The sequence below is a fragment of the Lipotes vexillifer genome, unplaced genomic scaffold (assembly GCF_000442215.2).
Source record: "Lipotes vexillifer unplaced genomic scaffold, Lipotes_vexillifer_v1.1 scaffold90, whole genome shotgun sequence".
Classification (NCBI taxonomy): Eukaryota; Metazoa; Chordata; class Mammalia; order Artiodactyla; family Lipotidae; genus Lipotes; species Lipotes vexillifer.
In genome coordinates, this window is record NW_006782310.1 from 4163733 (window position 1) to 4177550 (window position 13818).

A 13818-nucleotide genomic window follows, 5' to 3' on the forward strand; every position below is an offset into this window, starting at 1 on the left:
ATGTCCAGAGCCCTTGATGTCCTGCAAATGAAGGAAGAGGAGTTCCTCAAATTCCTTACATAAGGAACCCACTTAGGGTGACACCAGCCTTCACTTCCAAATGGAACAGTGCCTCTACAAAAGGAAAAGTGATGGCATCTGCCTCATAAATCTGAAGAGAATCTGGGAGAAGGTTCTGCTGGCAGCTTGTGCCATTGATGCCACTGAAAACTCAACTGATGTCAGTGTCATATCCTCCAGAAGTACCGGCCGGCAAGCTGTGCTGAAGTTTGCTGCTGCCGCTGGAGCCACTCCTACTGCTGACTGTGTCACTCCTGGAAGCTTTACTCACCAGATCCAGGCAGCCTTCCAGGAGCAGAGACTTCTGGTGGTTACTGACCCCAGGGCTGCCCACCAGCCTCTCACACAGGTGTCTTATGTTAACCTGCCCACCATTGCTCTGTGTAACACAGACTCAACTCTGTGTTCTGCGGGCATTGCCATTCCCTACAGCAACAAGGGAGCTCACCCAGGGGGTCCGAGGTGGTGGGTGCTGACCCTGGAAGTTCTGTGCATGCGTGGCACCATCGCCCGTGGACACCCACGGGAGGTCATGCCTGATCTCTACTTCCACACACACCTGGAAAAGACTGAAAAGGAAGAGCAGGCCACTGCTGAAAAGGCTGTGACCAAGGAGGAATTTCAGTGCGAATGGACGGCTCTAACTCCTGAGTTTACTGCTACTCAACCTGAGATCCCAGACTGGTCTGCAGATGTGTAGGTCCCCTGTATGCCTATTCAGCAGTTCCCTTCTGAAGACTGGTCTGCAGCTCCCACTGCTCAGGACACTGAACGGGGAGGGACGACCACTGATTGGCTTTAAGCTGTTCTCCCATAGACCTTAAAGAGAAAATGGAAATGAAGTTGATGAAAAATCAACAGTTTCTTTAAAAAAAGAAAATAGAAGCAAGGAAATAGTAGAGCATGAATTAATGAAATAGAAAGCACACATTTTAAAAAAGAAAAGCCAAAAGCTCATTTTTGAGAAAGAATAAAATTGACAATCCCTCAGCAAAACTGATCAAGAAACAGAGAGAAGTCCCGTTTGTCAATGTAAGGAATGCAAAAGTGGCCAACAGTACAGATCTACAGCCACTACAGGTATAATATAAAGGATATGATTCATAATTTTACCTAAAAAATTATAAAATTTACCCAAAATTAACAGAATAAGAAATATAAAATCTGGGACTTCCCCAGTGGCACAGTGGTTAAGAATCCACTTGCCAATGCAGGGGACACGGGTTCGATCCCTGGTCGGGGAAGATCCCACATGCCATAGAGCAACTAAGCCCGTGCGCCACAACTACTGAGCCTGCACTCTAGAGCCCGCGAGCCACAACTACTGAGCACAAGAGCCACAACTACTGAAGCCCACGCTCCTACAGCCCGTGCTCCACAACAAGAGAAGCCACCGCAATGAGAGGCCTGCGCATCTCAACGAAGAGCAGCCCCTGCTCACCGCAACTAGAGAAAGCCAGTGTGCAGCAACAAAAACCCAACACAGCCCAAAACTAAATTAATTAATTAATTTAATTTAAATAAAATGACCAGCTCAATGGCTTTTTAAAAAAAAGAAAGAAAAGAAAAGAAATATAAAATCTAAATAGCTCTGTGTCTATTAAGGAAATTATTGGGAATTCCCTGGTGGTCCAGTGGTTAGTATGTGGCACTTTCACTGCCGGGGTGGTCAAAAAGAAAAAAAAAGGAAATTATCTGTAACTTAATTTTTTCCCATCAAGAATAGTCCAAGCCAGATATCTCAGGAGGGAAAAGTTCCAGACATTAAAGGAAGAAATAAAGCAATCTGACACAATCTCTTCAAGGTAAAAGAAAAAGACAATACACTACCCAACTAATTTTATGGAAGCTGTGGATTATGTTCCTTACAGAAGAAGATTTCCTTCCTGGAACTAGACCAGGAGGCATGGCTTTCCCAAGGATTTTGGCACACGCATTTCTCCGCATCTCCCTAGGATGCCTTTCAGGCCTTTGATCACTCCAGCTGTCAGGCAGCTGCATCCGAGCCTCCAGGGCACATTAAAAGGAATCTTTTTCCAACAGTTGGGATCCAGTGGCAGGCAGACTGAATCTGATTATCTACAATATCATACAATGCATATTTATCACTTACACTACACTTCTCCAGACAAGGTGTTTGTTATTTGTTTATAAATGTGGTTCTGTTTAAATGCTTTCATTAAATTTTATTTAGTCTGCTTACTCAATGATATAGCTAATTACATGGGGCCAGTGGAATTCCCAGACTGTCAGTTGGTCAAGGGGGCCCTATAGAAAACTCCGGAAGAATGACAATATTCCTTTCCTGTAAACCATGCTTTAGGGAAAAAGAATTCTTCTAAATCAGGGGTCTACAAACTACTGCAGGAAGGCCAGCCAGCCACTGTTTTAATAGAACACAGCCTCACCCATTTGTTTGTGAGTTATCTAAGGCTGCTTTCTGCTATAAAGGCAGAGTTGCAATAGTTGCAGCAGAAACTGTATGGCCCTCAAAGTTGAAAATATTTGCTATCTGGCCCTTTCCAGAAAATGTTTGCTGACCCCTGATCTAAATGAGAATTTTTTTTAACTTTTATTGATTTTTTTTTCTTTTTGCTGATTATAAATGTGCTGCTAGCTTGCTGTTTAAAAAAAAAAAAAAAAAAAAAAGAGGGGCTTCCCTGGTGGCGCAGTGGTTGAGAGTCTGCCTACCGATGCAGGGGACGCAGGTTCGTGCCCCGGTCCGGAAAGCTTCCACATGCCGCGAAGTGGCTGGGCCCGTGAGCCATGGCCGCTGAGCCTGCGCGTCCAGAGCCTGTGCTCAACTGCATATACGGGGAAAATTAGAAAGTTACTATGGGGCTTCACTGGTGGTGCAGTGGTTGAGAGTCTCCCTGCCGATGCAGGGGACGTGGGTTCATGGCCCGGACCGGGAGGGTCCCACATGCCGTGGAGCGGCTGGGTCCGTGAGCCATGGCCGTTGGGCCTGTGCTCCACAACGGGAGAGGCCACAACAGTGAGAGGGCCGTGTACCACAAAAAAAAAAAAAAAAAAAAGATACTATGTAAAAGAATAAAGAAAAAAGTCATTTATCTCCAGAAGCCTACTTAGCAAACTTAGTATTTTGATGAGTGCCATTCTACATATATATTTGTGCACTTTTTCCCAAAAATGATATTGATGATGGCAAATGAAAATTTTCCCATTGTTGTATCATAAACATTTTTAAAAATAAATTTATTTATTTATTTGTTTTATTTTTGGCCGTGTTGGGTCTTTGTTGCTGCGTGTGGGGTTTCTCTAGTTGCGGCGAGCGGGGGCTACTCTTCGTTGCGGTGCGCGGGCTTCTCATTGCGGTGGCTTCTCTTGTTGCACAGCATGGGCTCTAGGCACATGGGCTTCAGTAGTTGTGGCTCACAGGCTTAGTTGCTCTGCAGCATGTGGGATCTTCCCGGGCCAGGGCTCGAACCCGTGTCCCCTGCATTGGCAGGCAGATTCTTAACCATGCGCCACCAGGGAAGCCCTATCATAAATATTTTACACATCCATAAACATAGCTCTTCATCTTCATTTTAAATATGGCTGTAGGGGATATTTATAACTGCTTTCTCGATATTCCCTTCTCCCTCTCCCTGCGCCAAGCTTTCTCAATAACAGCACCTTACCTGATCTTCCTTTAGTAATTCACTCTCTCCCTTTCAGGGCCTTTAAGTTTTCTTTAACTTTGAATTTTGAAATAATTTCAAACTTATAGAAAAATTGCAAGAATAGAACAAAGAATTCCTATATATGCTTCACCCAGATTCCCCAAGTATTATTTTATCACATTTGCTTTCTAATTCTCTATCTACTTATGCTATATGCCCAGATATATCTATATCTATATATATAGATATGTTAAGTTTTCCCTGAACTGTTTAAGAGTAAGTTACAGACACAATGCCCCTTTGACATTCAAACAGAGCGAGGAGGAAGAGGATTTTGAGCAGAGAAGTGACACAGTCTGAACATGATCTGGATGCTGTGGGGAGAACTGAGTGAAGCAGAGCAAGCAGGAAATCAGGGAGGCTATGGCTTGACCAACTGGGAGGACAAAATTGCCACTTTCTAAGATGAAGAAGACTACAAGAAGAACATGTTTGGGGAGAAATTAAAAATTTGATGGGGGCATGTTGGGTTTAAGATGCGTAATCACTCATTGTACCAAGCCCAGTTTATAAGCCTCCTCCTATTTGCAGGGCCAGAGTTTCTGCTCTGTGATACTGATGACCCTCTAAGAAGACTGCCTGCACCAACCCTTGAGGTTGCAGGCCCACCAGGCTGCGGGTAGAGGGAGTAACTGACTCCCCCTGGATCTCTGGCCTGCCACTCCTCCTGTGCTATTGCGTTGTCTTGGAACCTGACTGCTGGAGAGGCTGAATGGTGCACCTGGAAGTGTGGAATTGATGTTCTGTGGTGGAAACTGACCAGAGGGCGAGCAAGGGGAGCCTGCAGAAAATTCTTCTCCCTCCTCCTACCCCATGGTGAGGTGAGATGACATAGTTCATGCCGTTTGCCCTCTGAAGATCGTCAGTGAGACTAAGCAAACGGCTGTGCCTATGCTGTAGACACTCAGTAACACCCACCTGTGTTTGTTCTCTCTTTTTCCCTGCTTCACCGCCCATTTACCTTCAATCATCCTGTTCCGGGATTGCATCACCCCAATAAAGTGTTAACAATAAGGTTTAATTTTACGCTGTTTTCTTAGGAACCCAGATTAAAGCAGGTATCAAAGTGGAGATGTCTGGTAGGCAAAGCGATATATGAGCCTGTAGTTCAGAGAAGAGATCTAGGCTGAAATATAGATTTTGGAGTCCTAGGTAATAAAGATCTAAGACCAGATGAGATTACCTAGGAAGTGAACATAGGTAGAAAAAAGAAGAGATTTGAACACTGAGCCCTCAGGCACTCCAACATACTGAAGTCCAGAGAGGTGAGGAAATACCAGCATTGAGACTGAAAGGAAATGTCCCATGAGGTAGAGAAAAACCAAGCATGTTGTTTCTTGAAGCCAAATGAAAATGCATCAATTATGCAAAATACTGCTGATGGCTCAAGCAATATAATAAATGAATACTGAAATCAGCAATATGGAGGTTAGCAAAGTTGATTAGCACTCTTCTTTTGTTTTGTCTTGTTTGGCCACACCATGCAGCTTGCGTGCGGGATCTCAGTTCCCTAACCAGGGACTGAACCTGGGACACGGCAGTGAAAGCGCTGAGTCCTAAGCACTGGACAGCCAGGGAATTCCCATTGATTAGCACTCTTTATGTGGAGAAGAATTTGTGTAATATACAGTAATGTCACACCTCTCATTCCTGTTATAATTTGTATCTTCAACTTTTTTTTTTTCCTGATCAGTCTGGCTGGAAGTTTTTCAATTTTATTAATCTTTTTTAAAAGTTAGCTTTTGGTTTAAATAGAGTATAGAAATTGATTTTTCTCTTGTTTTTCTGTTTTCTATTTTGTTGATTTCCAGTCTAATCTTTCTTTTCTTTTTACTTTGGGTTTAATTTATTCTTTTTCTGGTTTCTTAAGGTGGAAGCTGAAGTAATTGAGACTTTTTTTTTCTAGTATAAGTATTTCATTACTAAAAATTTACCAATAAGAGCTGCATCCCAGGGATTACTTTTTTCAAATATTTCGCTATTCCTCTTCCCTCCCCTCCCCTTCAGGAACTCTAATTACTCTTACACATACTACGCTGCTTGAAGTTGTACTACAGCTCTGTTCAATTTTTCTTAGTGTTTTATTTGCCCGTTTTTCATTTTGGATGGTTTCTTTTGTTATGTCTTATCTACCATGATTTTTTAATTCTTTTCTTCTATTATGTTTAATCCACAGTTAATCCCATCTGTGCATTTTTTTAAAATCTCAGACATTGTAGTTTTTATCTCTAAAAGCTTAATTTGGTTGATTTTTTATAGCTTTCATGTTGCTACTGAGCATGTTCAATACTTCCACTAGCTTCTTGATCACATGGAATAGTTTAATAATTGTCTTAATGAGCTTGTCTAATTCTTTGTCATTTCTGGGTCAATTTGATTGAGTGGTTTTTCTTATTATGGGTTGCATTTTCCTGCTTCTTTGCATGACTTATGAGTTATCCAATTTTTGATTGGATGCCAGTCATTTTGTATTGTATGTTGTTGGGTACTGAATATTTTTAATATATATATTCTTGAGCTTTGTTCTGGGATGTGTTTAAATTACTTGGGCAGTTTTATCCTCTTAGGTCTTGCTATTAAGTATCTTTCAGGCAGTGTTTAATCTAGGGTTCATTTTTTTCTCCTATGCAGGCAAGACTCTACTATTCGAACCCAGAGTTTCAACCTCAGCACTATTGATATTTAAGGCTGGATAATTCATTGTAGGATGTTTAGCAGCATCTCTGGCCTCTACCCAGTAGATGCCAGTAGAGCCCATCTTCTCTGGTTATGAAAACCAAAAATGTCTCCAGATACTACCAATTGTCTCCTGGTGGGGGTGGGGCGGGGCATAAAACTGCCATCGTTTGAGAGCCATTGCTCTGACGTCCTGTGACTTAGGAGGTTTTCTGCCCTCGCCGATGGTACTATTACTGGCACTTTGTGAGTTCCAGTGATTTTTTCCCCCTAATCCTTCTGGATGATTCTTTCCCCCACCTCAGGTAGTTTCTTTACACAGGTGTTCATCAGCAATCAACTGAATACTTCTGAGGGACCCTCTGCAGACCTCCAGCGTTTAGGTCTCTCCTCTGGTACTCTGCCCTGCCAATCTAGTCACTTGGCCTCTCAGGGCCCCTTGCTCCATCATCTCAACTTAGGGATACGGTCAAGCTCTGCTTGAGTTCTCCCTCCCTGTGCTGTAGCCTAGAAACTCTCTCCAGGCAGTAAACTGAGGGAACCCAAGTTTGCTTCATGTTTCCCATTTCAGGGATCACGTCTCTCCCATCCTTTGCTTCTGTTTGATATATTTTGTCTGGTATTGTACTTGTTCAGGCAGGTTAGTCATCTTGGTCTGAAGGCTATGTGAGTGACTTTTAAAAAGTATGTTTGCATGCTAATTAAAAAATTCAGGAGAGGAAAATTTGCTAATGCAAGAGGTGAGGATTATTGGGGTATGCCTTTGAGTAAGTGTGAGAGGGTGGCTTTGATCCAATGAAGATGCTAGCCTCAGGCAGAAGCACAGTTGATCCAAAGTTAAGAGGAAAGAGGCACTAAGATTAGCAAACCAAGATATGGACATTTTGTTTCCTGTTTTCTAGATTTTTCTTTCAGTTTTAAACATGGTATAATAGGTATAGATGGGGATAGGTATATAGAGAATAATATAGGTGTAGAGAGAACATAAAAATGTTAATGGGCTGTTACTATGTGGACTCATGGGTGAATTTTGGGGTGATTTCTATTTCTAAACTTTTCCTATTATATATTAGTTTATATATTAATAGTTATATTTTAGAATTATATTTTTTAAGAATTTAAAGAAACGAGATAGCTGGACACTGCTTTGTTCTATTCTCAGCACCTACTCATTACACTCCTTTGCCCAAAACCTCTAATAGTTTCCCATCTCATTCAAAGTAAAAGCCATAGTCCTTACCAATGGCTAACCAGGTCTTCCATGATTTGGCCCTACCCTCCACCCTTAACTCATTTCTCTGGCTTCATCCACTACTTTCCCCCTTTTCATTCTGCTCCAGCCACACTGGCCTCCTTGCTGTCTCTTGAACAAATCAGGCATTGCTCCTACATCAAGTTCTTCGCATTTGCTGTTCCCATGCCTAGAACATCTTTCCTCCAGAGTCTCGTGGACTTCCTTATACTCATTCGTATCTTTTCTCAAATTTCACTATCACTGGAATCTTCCCTGGACAACCTATCTAAATTGCAATACTTTTCCTCCTTGACGTTTTGTGATCCTTTCTTTCCCAACATATTTTCTCTGTACCATTCATCACGTCGAACAGTATGCTTTCCTTTTTTCCCACTGCCATCTGTAGTTTCCAAAATGAATAGATGTAAACCCCAGAACACTCTTGGACCTGAGCAACTTCAAATCCACAGGCCTGAAAATTTTAAAGAGAGGACTCCAGAGAACCTTGTTGGGGGGAGGCAGGGGAGTGGAGGTCATGGGGAGGAAGTCCAAGGGTCACATACAGGGGATGCTTCAGGGAAACACCCCAAGAGCAATGGTTGGAGGTGGGTACAGCATAGACTCAGCAGTGTAATCCCGTCTGAGTCCCAAGTTAATGAATCTGTAGGAAGGACAGAAGAGAAATGCCCAAGACCTGATTGTGTGAAGTTTTCCATCTATAGACACTGCCAACACCAATGTTCAGTTATTGTTGGAATTTAAAGTATATGTGCGTGGTGTGTGGTGTAGAGAGTAGAGTAACAAATGGCAGAGGTTGACAGAGGCCAAATCATGGAATGCCATGCTAATTTTATTAACCTATGGAGTGCATTAAGTATAAGTCTAGAATTTAAAATTACAAAGGTTTTCTAAAAATTGATAATACAAATAACCTATATTAATCAGGACAGAAATCCAATTCAATTATCTTAAACAAGAAAGGGACTTTATTGGCTCACAAAACGTTAAAGTCCAGAGGTAGGGCAGGCTTTAGGCACAGCTGGATCTAGGGCCTCCAGAAAATTGACATCAGAACTTAATTCTCATTCCTTTCTGCTAGCCTCTGAGTTTCCCCTCAGACTCTCTCCACATGGTACAAATTTTCAGGCTTACACAGTCATTAGTTCGTGAGATCTCTGTTGAGCGTTCTTTCCAAGAGTTCCAGCAGAAGTTCTGTTGAGGGCTTTCTTTAGCCTGGCTTGAGTTACATGCCCATTCTTTAATCACTGTGGCTAAGGAGCTGTGGGACTCAGGAGGGCCAGGCCTGGTTATGTACTCACCTAAGCCACAGGGAATGGGTTCCCCACAATAAATAAGGATTCTGTTATCACAAGATGGGGAAAGAGATGCTGAACAAAAACAACACATATCCACACATAACCCAACAGAAGAGCAGGTAAAGGATACAAACAATCCATGATAAAACTATAAATGGCCAATAAATATATGTAAATAACCTCAACCTCACCATTAACCAGGGAAATGCAAAATGATCCTTTTTTTTTTTGCCCATCAGATAAAAATTATCAAGTGTAGGTAAGGCTATATGGGGAAATGAGCACTTTCTATACAGTTGGTGAAAATAGAAAGTTATGAGGGCCTTTGGGAAGGCTAAGGTGGGTCTACCAGAGCACACCCTTTGTCCCAACAATCTACCTTATACTCCATTCTAAAGAAATATTCACACACGTGCACAGAGATATGAAAGAGATCTTTACTTCGGCAATGTAATAGCAAAAGAAAAAAATAAGGGAATAGTTAAATAATGGTATTTTCATAGTACTTAATACTATTCAACCATTAAAGAAATTTAAAGACCTCAGGATCTGAGACCAAAAAAAAAAAAAAAAGCAAGCTGCAGAATACATATATATGATCCTATTTATGTAAAAACAGCATTTATATGTGTATGTATATTCACATGGAAATTATGGAAAGGAGATCAGAAGAACGTATACTAAACTGTGGGCAGTGGAATGTGATAGGAAACGCTGCAGAAAAGGGTCTCTCTTCAGTCTTGTGTAAAAGTTAAGTACACTGAGATGGCAGTCATTTATACTTCCATAATTTAAAAAAAATTGGGGAAATGCAATTCACAATAGGAAATGAAAATGGCCAATAAACATATGAAAAGATGTCCCTTCTTATTAACAAAGAAAAGAAAGATAAATTTTAGCCTATCAGAGTGGCAAAAGTATTGAAGGATTCAGTGTTGGTGGGAGTGTAGGCAAAGAGGCACTCTGAATACTGATGGAGTTGTAAAGTGGTACAATCTTTTTGATGGTATTTCTCAAAATGTTAAATGTGCATATTTTCTGACCCAATAATTCCACTTCTAGCTATTTATCCCACAGAAATACCCACACAGGCAGCAAAATATATACAGATGTTAACTCTACCTTTACCTATAATAAAGAATCAGAAATAACCAAATTACCTACCAATAGGGGTTAAATAAGTTACAGTGTATTGATGCAATGGATTAGTATGCAGCCATAAAAAAACAATGTCTACATCAAAGTGGGAGGGAGGAGGCAAGTTTCAGTGCAGTTCACGTAAAATAGGGATATGTACCTACCACACTCATATGATCGCTGTGAGGATTAAGAGTTAATCCATGGTAAAGCACTTCCAACAGTGCCTGTATACAGTGACAAGTGTCAGCTATTAACACATTTTTGCTTAATTATGTATATGCCTAAATCTGGAAGAACAGCAAACCAAATAATTATTACTTCTGTGTTAAGACCATGAAAAGGAATGTCCTTTTTCATTTTACATTTCTGTACTGTAGAAAACTCAAATGAGCATGTTTTAATAGCTTTTACATTTGTTAACCATAAGATAAAAGCATAAAATTTATCAATCAAGGTTTAATAGCCATCATTCATTGCATTGTGAAAAAATATACATCCCTGGAATTCACAGAACTAGATTTGAGTTTTAGCTCTAATTGGCCACATGCAAGTCACACAATCTCTAAATCTTGCTTTCCTAGTCTACAAATCTAAGTGAGATAGGTAAAGTGTCTAATCCAATGTCTGGCATGCAGATTACTTCAGTACATAGAACTCTCCCTTGAACTTACACAAATGTATTAGACATATTGCTAAATGATCAACTGCCAACTGGGTGTGAGTGTGGGGAGTTCAACCTCCAAGAAAACCAAAAGAAAATTTAGCAGTAATGAGCAAGTAAATGCTCAGTGGCTACTGGACAGGCATCAGCATGCTGTTAACAATGCTGTTAACAATGCTGTTAACAATGCTGCATTAACAATGCTGTTAACAATGACTGCTCATTTGATAACCCAACAGATGCCACTGCTTGGCAACTGCCAGATCACCACTTCATCAGAGGCTGGGCACCCCCCCAGAATCACCAATATGATTATCTGTGTTAATGTAAATGAATGTCTGGATGAAATCATAAATCACCAAATAGTTATTTAAAATCAATTTGTCTAGCGGGAACTTAGACTAACCAGAGATGGCGAGTACACAGACCATCACTTCCTTTTCATGTGTATTGTCACAGTTTTTTTGGGTCCAACCCACTTTCCCCAGAGCCTTGCCTTAGTTTCAGAATCCTTTCTGAACAACGTACAGGTATCGGAGATGGCAAGACAACCTCATATTTGCCAACTCAAATACTTTCTCTAAGCTCTCACACTATACCAAACATCTTTGGCATTTATGAAAAATGTACCACAGGGAAGCTTCTTTGTAGACAGGAAAAATAAGATCTAAAAAAACATGAAATTCTAGCCACCAAGAGGTTATTCCCTTCTTACCTACTCTGATAAAAGAATTCTGTCATCCCAGTATTCCAAATATGCCACCTCAAAACCTACTTGGAAAGATGCCAGTTATAAATAAATAAATCAATCAACCCAAGACCGTTTTATCTTAGAGTGGAGGAATTTATAGCTTTATTGGACATTGACTTGTTTCCTCTCAGCCACAAAGAGAAGACCCAAACAAAAATCCCTACATATTCTTGTATAACTTAAAATACATTATATCGTTACTACATATTTATACTTCAATAAATCTTAATCTATAAAGCACATTTCTTATAATTGTTATCAGAAAATCTATAAACAAGCTCCATTCTGCCTCACTTCTCCACCAGCTGGCCTCACATTAGTATGCTTTTTAACAGGCTCATGCAAATCTCACCTTCCATTTTTTAATTTGATCCAAGTACCAGATGTAACCCAAACCTCTGGAACTATGAAATATTTTTATTCACATGGGTCATTTTCCACACAATTATGCCCACTATAAAAAAGCCTTTTCTCATATCTGTATTTTAACTTTCAGAGTTTTCCACTAAACAGAACCACAGTACTTGGGATTCTCAGACAAGGAGTATATGATCCTACTACTACAATGTGTATTATTTTTATACATTAAAAAAATGTGTTAAGACTTAAAATGAAAAAAAAATAGTTCCACCAACTCTGACAGTTAAACTAGTTGTTATAACCTAGTTTTTTTTTTTTGAAATAGAACCCATTCAACTTAACATGTAAGTATAACCTCAATGCTACTAGAGATTGATTAGTTGTTTTTTTTTTTTTTTAATAAAAGACCCACAAACCTCCAAACTGTGATAAGTTATCTCTGACTCACCTCTGAAGATTGCTGAAGAGCTGGCTAGCTCTTTGAGCTGAGTCTTCCTTTACCCAAACACCCTGGTAAGACAACTATGGCTCTAGGAATCTCAGAGGTGGGGGAAGAGGCTAACTCACATGCAACAGCTTTGTACCAACCCCCAATGATTTACAGTGGAAAAAATACCTACCTAATTATGGCAGGGTTACAGTACCTAGCACAGTGCCTTGTCGGTAGAAAATTTAGTAAATGCATGGCTGCTTTGTTAGCCTGGTGTTCAATCCTTTTGTACCAAAGGAATAAAATCGCAAACCTGATACTCGTTGCCCACCTGTCATGGATTTTTCTGTCCTTAAACATGAAGGAAAAATAATAATGACCTAGATCTTCAAGTCTTTTGTTTTCTAAAAGCCAAAACAGACCATCACTCTGTTTACATTTGCCCTTCAACACTGCCATTCACTACAAATCTTTCCGTAGTGTTATAATTTCTACCTTCATAGTTTTACAACTGTTTATTGTTTAGACTGTCCACTTTCTAATGATACATGAGAGGACATTATTTTCATTAGTGGGATGCTTCCCAATTACAGGTAAGATGAGCTGTTTTTGAGTTTTCAACTGACTACACCTAGATAAATTCTTGATATACTTCAATTCTTGGATCAAAGTATTTGTCAATCTTCCCCAATCTAGGTGTCCCATTCACTTTTTGTTTCATCACCATCACTTCTTATCTGAGTTTTAAGGCTCATTTCACTTTGAGGCTTTTGGTCATCCTTTATCTTCTATTTTCTGAAATGCATATTCAAATTAGGTAAAAGAAAACTGGTAAATTTGGAAAAAATGGTTTCAGTTTTCAGATTTTACAATTCCTACATTGCTTTTCAATGTAGAAAGGAATGTATCCTTGTAAAGAACATTTCAATGATCAACACAAATAACATATCTGTCTAAGAAGGACAGTTTTAACAAAGGGACAAAGAATCAGGTAGTTCATCATTTGGAGAAATAATAAGAATATAAACATCACATGGAAGATTTAGGCATTAACACCTGAATTAAGTTTAAAATTTCAGTTTCTAGGCAGGTATGACACCATTTCTTTCAAGATAAGATAATAATAGTGGGTGAAAATTTTCTACATTTCCCAGTGGATTTTCTAAGTCTATAGGAAAACTATTATGTATCATTTCATGTTTTTAATTTTGTCTTCATTTCAGAAGAAAAAGACCTGAGTGCTGATTTTTTTTTTTCATTTCTTAAACTTTCACAACATTGAGAAGTTTCTCTGCATTGTGTCTTCGCTGATGTCTAAAAAGATTTGAGCTTTGACTATAGGATTTCCCACACTGAACGCATTCATAAGGTTTCTCCCCAGTATGGATTCTCTGGTGATTAATAAGCCCAGAATTCTGGCTAAAGGCTTTTCCACATTCGAGACATTTGTAAGGTTTCTCTCCAGTATGGACTCTCTGGTGTTGCACAAGGATAGAACTCCTGC

At 39.9% G+C, this 13818-nt stretch overlaps 1 protein-coding gene and 1 pseudogene across 1 annotated transcript in view; one reads left to right on the forward strand and one right to left on the reverse strand.

Annotated features, from left to right (window-relative positions):
• On the forward strand, positions 1–862 carry LOC103084416 (40S ribosomal protein SA pseudogene; annotated as a pseudogene).
• A 12714-nt stretch (positions 863–13576) lies between these two features.
• Positions 13577–13818, reverse strand: part of ZNF24 (zinc finger protein 24) — a 3500-nt gene continuing 3258 nt past the window's right edge. Inside the window, exon 4 of the mRNA XM_007455199.1 lies at positions 13577–13818. Coding sequence (XP_007455261.1) covers positions 13577–13818 — 242 coding nt within the window.